Source organism: Harmonia axyridis, chromosome 4, assembly GCF_914767665.1.
Source record: "Harmonia axyridis chromosome 4, icHarAxyr1.1, whole genome shotgun sequence".
NCBI classification, from domain to species: Eukaryota; Metazoa; Arthropoda; class Insecta; order Coleoptera; family Coccinellidae; genus Harmonia; species Harmonia axyridis.
Window position 1 is genome coordinate 15,486,707 of NC_059504.1, and position 14,923 is coordinate 15,501,629.

At 34.3% G+C, this 14,923-nt stretch overlaps 2 protein-coding genes across 2 annotated transcripts in view; one reads left to right on the plus strand and one right to left on the minus strand.

Moving 5' to 3' along the window:
* LOC123677461 (guanine nucleotide-binding protein subunit beta-2) overlaps positions 1–14,923 on the minus strand; it is a 24,388-nt gene continuing 9,465 nt past the window's right edge. The window contains exons 2-6 of the mRNA XM_045613987.1: positions 7,523–7,630; positions 5,496–5,775; positions 5,176–5,341; positions 3,154–3,361; positions 1–1,485 (exon numbers count right to left, since the gene is read on the minus strand). Coding sequence (XP_045469943.1) covers positions 1,162–1,485; positions 3,154–3,361; positions 5,176–5,341; positions 5,496–5,775; positions 7,523–7,594 — 1,050 coding nt within the window. The 5' untranslated portion in view covers positions 7,595–7,630 and the 3' untranslated portion in view covers positions 1–1,161. The remainder of the gene's footprint in view (positions 1,486–3,153; positions 3,362–5,175; positions 5,342–5,495; positions 5,776–7,522; positions 7,631–14,923) is intronic.
* The window catches only part of LOC123677460 (procollagen-lysine,2-oxoglutarate 5-dioxygenase), a 23,726-nt gene continuing 23,114 nt past the window's right edge, over positions 14,312–14,923 (plus strand). Inside the window, exon 1 of the mRNA XM_045613986.1 lies at positions 14,312–14,525. Coding sequence (XP_045469942.1) covers positions 14,456–14,525 — 70 coding nt within the window. The 5' untranslated portion in view covers positions 14,312–14,455. The remainder of the gene's footprint in view (positions 14,526–14,923) is intronic.

Sequence of the window (14,923 nt, forward strand, 5' to 3'; positions counted from 1 at the left end):
TTAATATGAACAATTTATTTTTCATTTAATAGTCCACTACATAAATGATGAAAATAGTACGGAATATGTTGTTACTCAGTGTAAAATTACATATTACGTGGTTCATTATCTTGTATAAAAATACAGTTTCAGCATCCTGACAATCATGTTTAAAGATTACTTATTGCTTATGCTTAAATATATTCATAACGTCAACAGTTCTATTCGTTAACGAAAAATGTTACCAGTCAAATATCAAGTAAATTTGAAAAATATTTCTGAAATTTTGAATTTTGATGAAAATTATTGGAGAATAAAATTTGTCCAAAGATTGCTGTCACTTGGGGAAGACTAATCTATGTTTTTGGCTTTATATATGCTGTCTCAACCAATGATCTAATAACTGTATTATTAGATCTATGGAGGGTAGATCATTAGAGATGAGGAGAATAATCACTTATGGTAGAAGCACAGACTAATCTGTGGTAGAAGTGATGATAAAGTGTCCAGCGGAAAATGCATTTAGGAGGCGCTAGTGTAGCTAGAGAGTAACCAATCCAAGATGACGAACTGCTAGTGTAGCTAGAGGGTAACCAATCCCACAAGGCGAAGATACTTTCATTCTTGTTTACTTCTTGCTTTATCCCAGTTCTTTATGACGTTTTCTGTGTCCTCTAGCTTCACTAGCGCCATCAATTTAGTTCAGTTCAACGGTCACTTTTGAAGCGAGAAGATTATTCTCCTCATCTGCACCCTCCATAATTAGATCAAAAACTAAGTAGTCTGTGATTAGATCATTGGTCTTAAGCAATGATCTAACAATACATATATTAATAGATCATTAGTCTTAACCAATGATCTAACAATATCATTAATAGATCAATTGATCTCAACCAAGATCCATAGAATACATGCAAATTGATGTTAAATGTACTATTACTACTATTACATTGTTGGTTTTTCTTATTTTCAGTTTTTAGTTTAATTTGGTGTCCGTGATTCCATGCAATAAAGATTATATTCCTCAAATACATTTCAACTTTACGATTTTAATGTAAGCGAATAAAATAGTTGAACCAAGGACTTATTTATTACCTACTCAATAAAATATTATTATCCTCAATGTCGTTATCTTTTTTTATCAAATAGGGGCATCTGCATTTAATATCTTTATTGATTCTTTTAACCCCAAACTCTAACCATTTGATCCCAGCTACAACTCGCCATTGCGATACCATTGGCAGCTACAGATATGGATGTGATGCGATTTTCGTGTCCAGAGAGCGTGCCATTATGCTGGTTCTTCAAAGTGTCCCACATGTGTACATTGTGGTCATCAGATCCGCACATCAAGATTCTTCCGCTCAATGAAAGAGCACAACAGGTGAAAGCGCTATTCGGGGTTGGTGGTTTGTAGAGTGCAATTTGTTGATCCGCCCTGATGTCGAACATTCTGGCTGATTTATCTTCAGATCCTGTCACGAAGGCATAACCGCTAGGATGGAACTGAAAATCAATAAGACTCATCATTAAAGAAGAACACTTTAGTATCGGTGACATTTGGAAATTCTATATCTATGATAACCATAGAAACTGAAGGTCATTCGAATGTGTTTGGATGTCAACTTTGCATCGTGTACACGCTATTCTTCTCAATTTTTCATTCATTAAATGCCAAATATACTAACTGACAAAGAAACTGCTGTTTAAATTTAACATTTTTTTTTGGTAAAACATAAATAGTATAACAAGGAGTAAAAGATTGAAATTTGGAGAAAAAAAAACAAGGGTTTACAATTTTTTTTGACAAATTTGTTAATAATGTGTTTGTCCACTGCGATTATCTATACACTCTCCAACACGTCTCGGCATTGATGCAATAAGATGGTTTGTTTCTTCTTGAGGTATAGTATCCCAAGTTACCTGTACTTCATGTCTCAGAGCCGCCAAAGTTCGTGGAGGCTGGGGTAAATTTCCAATCCTCCTACCCTTGATATCCCAAACGTGCTCTATGGACGAAAGATCGGGGGATCTGGGCGGCCATGGCAAAAGATTCACATGAGTCACTTCGAAAAAGTTTAAACTAACCCTGGCAACACGAGGTCGGGCATTATCTTGCTGAAATATTGGATTTTCGAGCCGGTTAAGGTAAGGGAGAATATATGGCTCCATTATTTCTTGAAGGTAACGTAGCGCTGTCATGTTACCTCAAATAAAAACTTAAGGTGATCTTCTTGCATGTGCAATAGCACCCCATACCATAGCACCTACTGCCCGATGTACATGATGCCCAACATCAAACTGAGGTTCACGTCTTTCTCCCCGATGTCGTCTAACCCTTCTTCGGCCAGCATGTGCAACCAAGGAGAATCGAGATTCATCAGAAAAGACGACCTGATGCTATTCTGAATTTCAATGTTGACGTTCTCTGCACCACTGTAATCGTTGCTCTACCATCAGAGGTAACACAAGATGGGGTCTATAATGCTGCAGTCCAAAATACCTTATTCGGCGGTAAACCATTCGGACAGTTACAGGATGGTCTTGTTCTCCTAAATACTCATCAGCCAAAGATCAAGTTGTCGCAAATCGGTCTCTAATGGACATAAGTCTTAGACGTCAATTTTGAACTTCATTTGTGCTCCTTCGACGTCCGGTGCCTACTCTTCTTCGATTTTGGACATCATCAAATCACGCTGGACAACATCTTATAACAGTAGTTGGATTTCTGTTCGTACAGTTAGTGATTCCTCGAAATGACAACCCCGCCTCCCATAAACCAATAATTCGACCTAATTTATATTCACTTAAATGGCGATAAATTCCGTGTACACGTGATCTAGACTTTTTAACAACAACTAAACATCGACTTTGGATTTCCTCGAACAGCTGGTTTGTTGTAAAATTAAAAAACTTGCAAAAATAACGACTACAATATTTAAGTAACAAAAATTGTTTATATGAAAAAATCTTAACGTTTTTTTTCTTCAAATTCAATCATTTAAGTACTCCTTGCTATACTATCTATGTTCTAGCAAAAAAAATTGAAATTTGAACAGCTCCTTTTGGGTGTTGCAGTTTCTTTGTCAGTTATTAGGTATATTTTAAAAGGACCATCCAAACTTTTAAGGAAAAAACTTGAATTCGTTGCGTTTGAAAGGTGGAACTTCTTACACAAACTGAGTTAACATCGGCTTCGTGGCCGAAGAATGTTTGCTTTGGTTGTTTCTGGTCTCTTACATCCCAAAGTCTACAAGTTTTGTCCACGCTACCAGTGACGAACATATTACTTCCTTCAGGTCCTAAGCTGATGGATACTACATCGCCATTGTGGGCTATAACATCAGATAATTTTCTTCCAGTTTCTAAGTCCCATTTGCAGCTGAAACAAAAAAATCAAAAATTAAAACACCAGAATTCTTCTATTCATTGTATGATAGAATTTTATGGAATAATCGGTGAAAGCAATTGAAAAATTCGAACGAATTTGAATGCATAAAATTCTCAAATTCTATAAACTTCGAAGAAGTAAGTAATAATATCATTTTTCATCATTTTGTGAAGTCACATGTGTTATTTCATCACACGGTATCATTATTCGTAGATCAAGTTTTTGTAAAGATCTAGATTAGTTTTATAAAATACTTTTTGAATGATCCCACAATTACAATAATAAGTATAAGGGTGTTAAATATGTAGATATCGGTGGCCATGCAATGTGAATCGAAGAAGTCAAGTACGGAGTCTGCATATAATAACTCAAAACCAGTTAATACCAATCTAATCACTAAGTATTAAATTTCCTATGAAAGTAGCCAATAATGACATATTAGTTTTTCGCATTTTGCTTCTGAGAAGAGGATGCATTGTGATTAGACAAAATTTTCGATCACAAAATGAATTTCAAACAATCCTGAACAACTTTGGTTACGTCTGTCTGTGTTACCTCAAATATTTGTAACAGCCTTAACTTCTTCAATTCTTATCTGACTTTATTGCAATTTGTGGTGAGTATTCGGTTTGGGCCGCAAATGGATCCATATAAAATTCAATTTTTCCAGTTGAAGAGTGGGATTTTTATATCTCGCGTTCTGCTGATTTTACTATTTTAAAGAAAATTGTTATGCATATTGTTATGTATATTGTTATGCATATTGTTGTCTATATTATTATGCATATTGTTATGTACATTGGAAAGTTCCAATATGAATAAATTAGGAAGAGATTTCATTTCGAGCTCGGTGAGATGAAAAAATGCAACAAAAAAAGGTTTTTTTATTAATAATATGTTACACCCCCCTATTAGGTTTACATTCCTGTAATCTTCTTGGAATGGAATCCTCCAAGGTTATCGATTTCTTCTCAATGTATTATGTATTACATCCAAGACTTAGCAATTCATGCCAGAGAGCATCTAGTGTTTGTAGGAGATTGGTTAGTTGCTTCAAACTTTCACCCGTCATGTCCCACACATGTTTGATAGGCGATAGATCGGGCTATCTTTATGGCCACGCCAAGATATTGACGTTATCTACTCCATAGAATGCCTTGCAATATATGGACGGGCATTATCATGCCTGTCATGAATAGGTTCTCAGTTCCTGAAGGAATTGAAGGATATGGGGTTCTACCATTCAATTAACATATCGATGGACATTGATCCTGAGACCTGCTTATACTCGAGAATTGGTCTCTTGATACTATTAATCAAAGATGGCGGTCTTGGAACTCATCTATCTCTCTTGGCTTTCTACGTCGTTCTTGACCTTCTCTAGACCATGCTTGATAACACTGCATTACAGGGAATTGGTTACGGTTAAGACAATTAGCAATTCCTCCTGAATGAAAAACCACCTTCACGTAATCCAATAATACGACCTCTTTCGAATTCACTCATTTGTCTATCATTTATACGCTGTCGCACTATAGGCAAAATATCAGCCTCAAAACGCAAAGATGAACACAAGAACAAAAGAATTGCAATCAATATCGAAACAGCCATCAACATATACACCAGATAATTTTGATTATAACAACAAGTAAAACGTTAAATATTCCATGGCTATTAGATTATTTTAAACAAAAATTTAATCAATAACAACCTTCAAATAGTCAAAAATATCTGCCAGGTTCGGTCAAAAACGCCTTCTTGGTGTTGAATTTTAGAGTGTATATTAAATGATGTAGGTATCTTACAGTTTCATGTCTCCAGATCCAGTTATGAGATGCTTGTCATCCAGAAACCTGCAAGAGCTCAGGAAGCCATCGTATCCAGCCAATTCCCTTACCATTTTGGCCACCCCTGAACTGTCCCTGTTGTTCAAGTCGTAAACTGTGCACATATTGTCCATGCCACCACAAGCTAAAAACACAAATTACATATTTTACAGGAATAATGAAATTGTCTGTTATTTTATAATTTTGAGCCGAGATTGACCTTTATCGGGCTCAAATATTAGAGACCAAAAGCTCCAAAAATTTCGTCAGCACTCTTCTTGTTCAAAATTGAAACGTACCTACGAAATTTCCTGAAGAGGCATAAGCCACACTCATCACCCATGCAGAACGCAAGGGTATGATCTGCATCTTGTTTCCGGTGTAAGTGTCCCAAATGATGAGTTTTCCATCTAGGGAACCTGTGACACAATGTCGGCTATCTCCACTGTAGTGCACTGAGTTGACCTTGTTCAAATGACCTTTCATCAGTTTCTTGGTGGTGATTTTGATTTTTGGCACATCGGATAGACTTTCACATTCTTTCTCGAGGGCTGTGTCTGCTACCTTCTTCTGTTCTTCCTGAAAAAATATCGACGTAAAGGTGTAGAGTTATAATGCCTTAAAGGAAACAAATTCACCTCAAAGTTAAGGCATAAGCTACTCGTAGCTAAGTGCGTTATTGAGGTAAAATGAGGGCGCAAGATTTAATATTAAATAGTATATTTGGTATTGGAAACGGTAAGCTAGATTTACGGATCGAAGACAATTGCTTCGTCGGTGAGCTTTTCCTACAATTATTGTCTGAGATTGGTAATTCTTGGTTTTGGCATTTTTGGATGAACCCATAATTTTTTCCTTGATTTGAATTCATTAATTTCAACGGTATTACTGAAAGGTTAAAAGTGGGGTTTATACAGGGTGAGTCTTAAACTTGTACATTACATTTGAATATAGATTTCTTTCATCAAATAAAACACTTTTTCATTTACATACCATTCTTCATTATTCGTAAAAATTTATGCTTAATAAATATTGACAGAAGAACACATTTTGCATATAATTAAAAACTTAGAGGCGCACTTGCTCAAATGGCTATAATCACAATATAATCCAGTAAGCCAGCCTATATTTTATTGATTGCCTCGAAGTAAAATAATAATTAATACATTTTTGTTGATTTTCGTTGAGGAACAGTAAGAAAAACTATTCGAAAATGAAAATGACGTTTCTAATAAATACCTTTACTTAACATTATTAAGATCAATTCGGATTACATATACTTATCTAGTATTTTATTCTCTATGTTGATAGGGATATTTCAGAAAAATAATTTAATGTCAGTTGATGTAAAGAAATATAGGTAAAATGCATACTAAACGAATTGTTTTACTGTTCTATAACAACTGATAAAAAGCAAATATTTGGCGATCAAATGCTATTATGGAATCATTAATTCTGTAACAGTCGTCGCAAAAATCTCATTGATTATTATTCTTATTGTCAAATTTAGTATACAACTTTAAGACTCACCCTGTATAAAAGTGATATTTCGGTTAAAAAAATTTCATTGAATATTAATTGTGCTTAATATTCATTGGCAGCTGTTAATCTCATCCCAGTGCTCCTATACTGCTCCCCAGTGCTCCTTAGGGATATTTCAACATTTTGATCTACTTACTTAAAAATGCGATTTTACTTACTAAAAAATAACACATGACTTCAAGTAATGACTCGACAGTCAACAGTCAAAAAAAAATTGTGAAAAAAAGGCTCAGGAGTCATTAACATCTTTCGGTATATCCAAATTGAAATTATGTATAAATATTTACATGGGCGTAACTAGCGAGCGGCTAGGGGCAGCTGAAGTAACTATTTTAATAATAAAATACTTACATTATTGAAAATTATGAAATAATTTATAGTTATTTTATTAAATGCTACCACCTGAACGACAATGTTTTACACCCCCCTAGTTTTGATCCTGGGTACGCCCTTGAATATTCACATCCCATTCATTTAATTGGCAATTTGTTTCATTTAGATAAATCAATATTTGAGTTCGGTTCCAGCAAACATTTTACTCTATTATAATGATCATTATTTTCCATTCAAAAGGATATGTCATTGAATTTAAACAACTTTGTTATTTCGTTTGGACCAATAAAATATTTGAATTGATTAAACTAGACGTTCAAATTCAACTTTGTCTCTATTGAAGCTTTAAATTTCTTTGGGTCAAGAGTTTTTCCTCTTTCTGAGACCAGAGTAGGTGTGCTAGTGATGAGTAGTGTACAACATTATTTACCAGCTAAATCTTCAGACCTACCTTCAGATTATTGTAAAGATCCTCTAGCTCCTTCCTCAACGCAACAAGTTCCGGATCATTTTTTGGTGGCATTTTGTTGACACACTCTTTCACGAATTTGCAGTCTTACTGAAAATAATATTTCATTTAGTGTAATAATCATGTTAGGTTAATTGAATTAGCCCAATCCTATGTAAGTGGAATATGTATTTAGTTGGATGCCATACATGTTTCTCCTAGGTGAATATATAGAAGAGGTCGATATTGATTTTAATTGAGTGAGTTGATTGGGAGCAGCTCCCTTTGAATGCATGATTGCGTTCGATTAAATTAGGAAGAACGTGTTAGAAATGGATTAACAGGTTAATCTAAAGGCAATTTCACCTGTTCTGGAAACACGGAATTGGGAACATGTTCCCATTCTTCATGGTTAGTCAGTGAACAAAATGAGGAAATTTAAGAATCAGAGAAAATCTCGAAAAATACTTCTAATAAAATATTGTTTAATAAATATCGCACTACGAAGTTCAATCCATAAATATAAGATAAAAAAAACGGCATTCTGTATCTTCGTAGCAATAAATTTTTTCAATTTTATGATTGAACTTTGTTGTTGTAATTTATTTTTGTTGGCTTGTTCGCAAATTGCTTTTATGTTTAAGAGGTTTCAATTTGAATAGTCCGCTATTTGGACAGCTGCCGCTTTTAAATCTGTAATGTTTTGACATTTGACAAGTAAAAACTACGCCATTACTAAAAATGGAACGGTGACGCATCAACAACACATTGAAATTGTTAAAATTCAATACAAAAATGTTGCTGTAACAGTTTGCCAAACTAAAACACTTTTGGGTCGTTGTAAAGCACCTTCTCGGCCAGCAATGTTAAAACTGGTAGAAAAATTTAAGCTATTGGGACGAGTTGATGATGTGAAGAATTGGAACCGTGTGCGGCGCTCAAGAACAACTGAGAATATTGCTGATGTAGACGAAAAAATGAAGCTGGTGCAACTGTTATGGTGAATAAATTGTGTTAATGAAGTATGTTCAATGGTTTTTATGGCCGGAATTGAAAGATATTGATGTGAATGACAATTTACAATAAGACGTCGCATCATGACATACCTATAAACAACAAAATAATGGCAATTTTGCAAGAAAAGATTTCTGGCCATGTTATTTCTCGAAGAGGTTATTATAATTGGCCATCAGAGTTCTTGTGATTTAACACCTTTAGACTTTTTTCTTTTGGGAGTCACGTGGAAGATAAGGTCTATGTCAAAGCTCCACAATAGATTCAAGACCTTAAAGATGGAATTCGTGAAGTTATCGAGGACATACAGCTGCAAATATGCGAATTGGCCATAAAAATTTCATGAAAAGGATATGATGCTGCATCCATACTTAGTCGTGGCAGCCATTTAGATGATATGGTTTTGCATCGTTAATGAGATACCTTCCTCTTTACAATGAAAAGAAAACACCCATCGATTTGTCTTGAAATATCCTTTTTTTCAATCAAAATAAAACCTCTTATTGGAAAATCCTGTAGGATATTAATATTTTACGTATATAGAAGAATTGGTTGATTATACTCCTTGATATATACAGAAATTCATTATTTTTTCAAAAGTCCAAAGATATTTGAAATATTACCTACCTAATTGAAACTATAATTGCAATCAGTGAACAAACAACGAATTTTGTATGATGTTGGGTATTTCCAGATTATATGGAGTTAATTTTGTCGAAAAGTGATATATCTGCAAGTTAGGATTCAATTGAATATAATGATGATTTTCTCATTTTGGTATTTCCCAAAAAAATAAAATTCAATGTGAACTGGGAATTTCTGTAGGGAATTATATATTATGGTCCATACTTTTTTATTTAATTACATATATTTATTTATTCTTAGTAACAATAAGATGATAACACCTAGTAATAGCTCATATATTAGGTATTATAGTTTTTGATATGAATATATCCCAGACAAAACTGATAAGAAATCAAATTTTATCTAAGAGAACTTAATATTTATATTGCGTTAGTTCATTTATGCGCAAATTACAACCTTGGAGACCACATAATTGTGCATGTAAATAGCTATATACAGGGTGTCCCGGGAAGAATGCGACGAACGAATACCATGCATTAAAGACATCATGGAGGACTCGTATGAAAAGGATTCAATCGCCTGAGTGCCTTCGTTTGGGATATACAGGGTGATGTTCATCTTATGAGTGAAATTTTACAGTTCGATAACTCTTTATCTAATCGACCGAATAATTTCAAATTTTAAAGTTTTGTCACCCTTTACTATCGCCTTCCTTCAATATTTCTGAATTCGAGTAAATCAGATCCGGACTAGGAAAATTTCAGACTTCCTATTTTCGTGAATATTGGATCACCCTGTACGTGAACATTATAATTTTTTTCTGTTTTCGGAACCACAAAGAATCAATTCATTATAAATATTCTAAATCTCTGCTTGCCACGGTCATACAGGGTATCTACTTTTGTTATTTGAAAAAGACGAAAAAAAAAAAAATTTAGTGTGCTGATAAAATATTGCTTTTTGAAGGGAAAAAATACAGTCGAAGCAAAATCTTTTCGGGGTCTGCACTAGGAAAATCAACCATCATTGATTGGTATGCTAAATTTAAACGTGGTGAAATGAGCACCGAAGACGGCGAACGCAGTGGACGCCCAAAAGAGGCTGGCACCGACGAAAAAATCAAAAAAGTTCACAAAATAATTTTGAATGACCGTAAAGAGAAGTTGATCGAGATAGCATACATTGTGAAGATATCATCTGAACGTGTACATCATATCATTCACGAATATTTGTACATGAGAAAGCTGTGTGCAAAATGGGTGCCGCGCGAGCTCATAATCGACCAAAAGCAACAACATGTTAATGATTCTAAGCAGTGTTTCAAGCTGTTTAAGTGCAATAAACCTGAATTTTTACGTCGATATGTGACAATGGATGGAACATGGCTCCATCCTTTCACTCTGGAGTCCAATCGGCAGTCAGCTAAGTGGGCTGCACACGATGAACCGAATCCAAAGCGAGGAAAAACACAACAGTCAGCTGGCAAGGTTAAGGCATCAGTATTCTGGGATGCGCAAGGAAGAATATTCATTGATTATCTCCAAAAGGGCCAGACCATCAACAGCGATTATTATATAGCGTTATTGGATCGTTTGAAGGTTGAAATCGTTAAAAATTGGCCTCATTTGAAAAAAAAAGTGCTGTTTCATCAAGACAATGCGCCGTGTCATAAATCAATGAAAACAATGGCAAAATTGCATGAATTGGGCTTCGAATTATTTATGCATCCACCTGATCTGACCCTCAACGGCATATTCGTGTTCTCAAACCACAAAAGAATGCTCGCTGGAAAGAAATTTGGTGCCAATGAAGAAGTAATCGCCGAAACTGAGGCCTATTTTGAAGCGAAAGACAAATCGTACTACAAAAATGGTATCAAAAAGTTGGAAGATCGCTATAATATATAGATATAATATGTTGAATAATAAAATCGAATTTTGCAAAAAAATGTGTTTTACTATGGAAGACCGGGGACTTTTCAATTGGCCTGTTAGTACCTAGAAATAAAGATCTATTCTATTCTATTCATCAGGCCCGGAACTTATTGGGTGACGTCTTCAGGTCAGTGCTTTTCTCTTATTTCATTGTTTAGTTTGATAAGTATACAAAACAAAAACTAAACTAGTAGAACAGATAGGAGGTCTAAAACAACAATAATCATAAAAAATGTGCATTCTCAACGGTTTCTATCGGATTCTCGTATAACCAATCGAAACCAAGATAACAAACCTCTAATTGAACCGCAACATTCTATCGACTTTTTACCTATACTCTTCGAAATTAGACAAAAACAATCAACCAGCAATCGCAGAAGTTTCACCCAAAACTACTTTAGTACAAAACGTGAGGTGTCGAAGAAACAAGACGCAAACCAGAAATCGTGAATTCTGCATGCCCTACTTGGTCCGAATTTGACGTTAGCGAAACCAATTTTTCGGCCCAGTAATTTTTTCCCGACTTTGCCGCTATACTTATTCCTACGTTATTTCCACTGGCAAAGTGAATTCTGGACTGGCAGAGGTAACATGATCAGATTGAGACTCTTTACGACGTTGATTTGCTTTGCAGGTGATAAGATGACGGTGTGTTTATTGTAGAGGAATAAAGTGATTAAAGTGATCGTTTTTCGTTTCAGTTTGCGGTGCCCAGCATTGCGAGAAACAGAAACTTGATGGAAAATGCGAGGAAGAGGACTACTTGATGAGGATTTCCGAAGAAGAAAGTTCGAGTTTGGGTGAGATAGAAAAATACGTGTTTTTTTATGTTTTATGGTTTTGGTTGCTTTTCTCTGGAAATTCGTAAAATTTACGTTTTGGATTGTATACAGTGTGATGAGGAATAAGTGCTAATAATAATAAGTTGCTATGTGTTAGTGAATATGAACGACAAACCTCAGGGGTGATTCTTCATAAAAAAATAATTATATGTTGCCTTATAACTTTAGTTCGCAAATGCTTCTTATTCCTAAATTGAAGTTGAATTACTGGAATATTTTAAAATGAAAATTATTTTCGAATTGCTCATTCAATTTGTGAAAAAAAAATGCCTCATGTATTCTTTCTCTGCGCCGTTTTTATGCGAAAAAACCTTAAATTTATCATCAATAACTATCTAATAATTTATCACAGCAATTACACGCGTTAAGGTTTTTTATTTTTTTGTATGTAAGCAGCGCCTTATACGAAAGAAGGCACGAAAGATATTTTGTCACAAATTGAACGAGGAACTCAAAAATGATTTTTATTTCAAAATATTCCAGTGGCGTACCATTTTTTCTTTCAATAAATTAAGGGCAATAAATAAACTTCTATTTTCTTAAAAACCGAAAGCAGTCTAAACATATATTGAAAAGAAATTTGGTGGCTCTCAAGAGGTAGTTATTGCACATTTATTGACATGCAATTAAGATTTTGCGTACTTCATTGGCGCGCATATTAAGGGTAATGATTGGCACGGCACTAAAATATTACAAGCTAATTTCATTTTTGAATTCCTTCTTCAATTTGTGACAATAGTAATTTACGTAACAAGTCCGGAAAATAGGGTTTTTTTGGACGAATAGACAAAATTCCAGGACGAGCGTAAGCGAGTCCTGGAAGTCTGTGAGTCCAAAAAAACCATTTTCGGGCGTGTTGCGTACAATATTTTTTCGGCAACCATGTAAAATAACACTATTGCTGCTGCTTTCCATATTTTATTGCGATTGCGATCAAAAAACATGCAAATTTTTGACAACTAATTTCATATGAACTGTCAGCCGTTACCTCGGTTGCTATGGATTCTATGATTCTTTTCCGGCCTAGTCCGGGAAGTACGTACTTTCCGGACTAGGCCGGGAAATGCTACTTTCTCAGAGAAAAAGCAGGGGAAGTGAGCACTTCCCGGACGGTTGCCGAAAAAAAAATTTTCTTATGCCGTTTTATGCAAAAAAATAAAAAATTAAACTCCCTAACTTCTATATATTATCAAGAAGTATCTAATAATAAATAATTCATTAACTGAAAAATACGATGTTTAATTTTTTTGCATAAAAACGGTGAAAAAAAGGCATGAGAGATTTTTGTCGTATATCGAACGAGAAATTCAAAAATGATTTTTAAATTCGGCATATCTCAGTGGCGTATCATTATTTTATTTTCAAATATGTAATTGGAGCAATAAATAATGAGCCAGTAACTTTAACACCTCGTATCTGGAATAAATACGAAGCATTGGGGAACATCTTCATGCAGATTGTGTCTCGAAGAGTGCAATCAATGAACGAGCGCTCGAATTTTTTACGGCCCTGAAGGAGTAAACAGCTTGAAATTTGTAAGAAATGCTATTCTATACATATAAACACTCAAAATCTGAACTTCTGAACCCGACCGGATCTATTGTTATGTAAACATTGAGTATTTCTTTCCAATACTCTTCTTGTATTTTCTATGGTTGTTATGATTTTATTTCGAAGAACGTGATCAACATGAAATTTTTCACAAATTTTTAAATTGTCATTTTACATCCAAATGCAAATTTTCATTCCGATCGAATATAAAGATTTGAATTAAAAAAAAAATTCGAACAGCCATATATTTAAGGAACCCTTAGTCAGATTTTTCCAATTAACGAACTGAACAACGACACTTGGTATTCAAATATACTCTTTTTACCTCTTTTCTTTCGGCAGTTATTCTGTTTACGGATGGACGGACACAAAGAATCGAATTTGTCAAACCTTATCGTTTGAGACCAATAGCGGCTTGAAAACATTTCGAATTGAGTCGATTTTTGTATCTTCTTGTAATGAATTCTATAATCCACGAAAATTATGTATTGTATTTTGGCATTTCTTCGAAACCCTAAAATTGAGTGAAAAAAATGGAAACAAAACTTCGAAAAATAGTCTGTCGTTCACAGGATTATCATATCAGATGCACTTGATTATTTTTTCTCATATGAAGCTCCCTGTTCCTCTATAACCAAAATTACTAGAAAAAATTTGAATGACTTTTTTAACAGTCTAGAAAATCATTGAAAAAAATTATGCGAAAATTAGAAGTTATGCTCAAAATCGGATGTGAACAAAGTCCTGAAGAAAACAAAATTCAATTTCCCAAACGGGAATAACACATTTTGTACAGGATTATAACGAAAATCTGGCAACGCTGCTCTGCCCACTGTAAAGAAGCTGGTCCTTCATATCGGATCTTGTTTGGGTTTGACATTCGGCTTAAACTCTTCGCTGAAGTCACTGGGGTGTTGTTAAATTTGTGCCATATTATGTGTAGACCAGGAAAACATAACCTTTAAGTATTAATAATTCTTCATTCGTTGAAATAAAATAGAATCAGAGATATGACGAGTGTTGCCGGCTTGTTGATTTTAGCAGCTGCTTTTTTGTTTACTAACGCTGAGTCTGTTAAAGGTAAGATGTATTTTCAATGTTTTTTACGAAAACGAATAGTCTTTACTAACATTTATGTTTTTCGCATTGATAGTTGATTTACATGTATGCGTTTTTATTATTTATTATTAATTTTCTGAATTTCAACTTAATTTCATCGTAAAAAAAATTGAAATTATGAAATGTTTCAATGATATTTTCGAATAATTTTTTTCTGGAATTTTATAATTCATTTAGGCCTTAGGGGATCATTGAACTTCGATGCATCGTATAACTAATTTTAGGCCACATGTTTATACAAACTGGAATGATTACAGATGATGCAGTCCGGATGCTGAATTTAGCTGGATAAACAAATTTTTCTGTGAGAGTACATTTTCAGTTCATCTCTTATCGAATAGATGTAAGGAAATGAACTG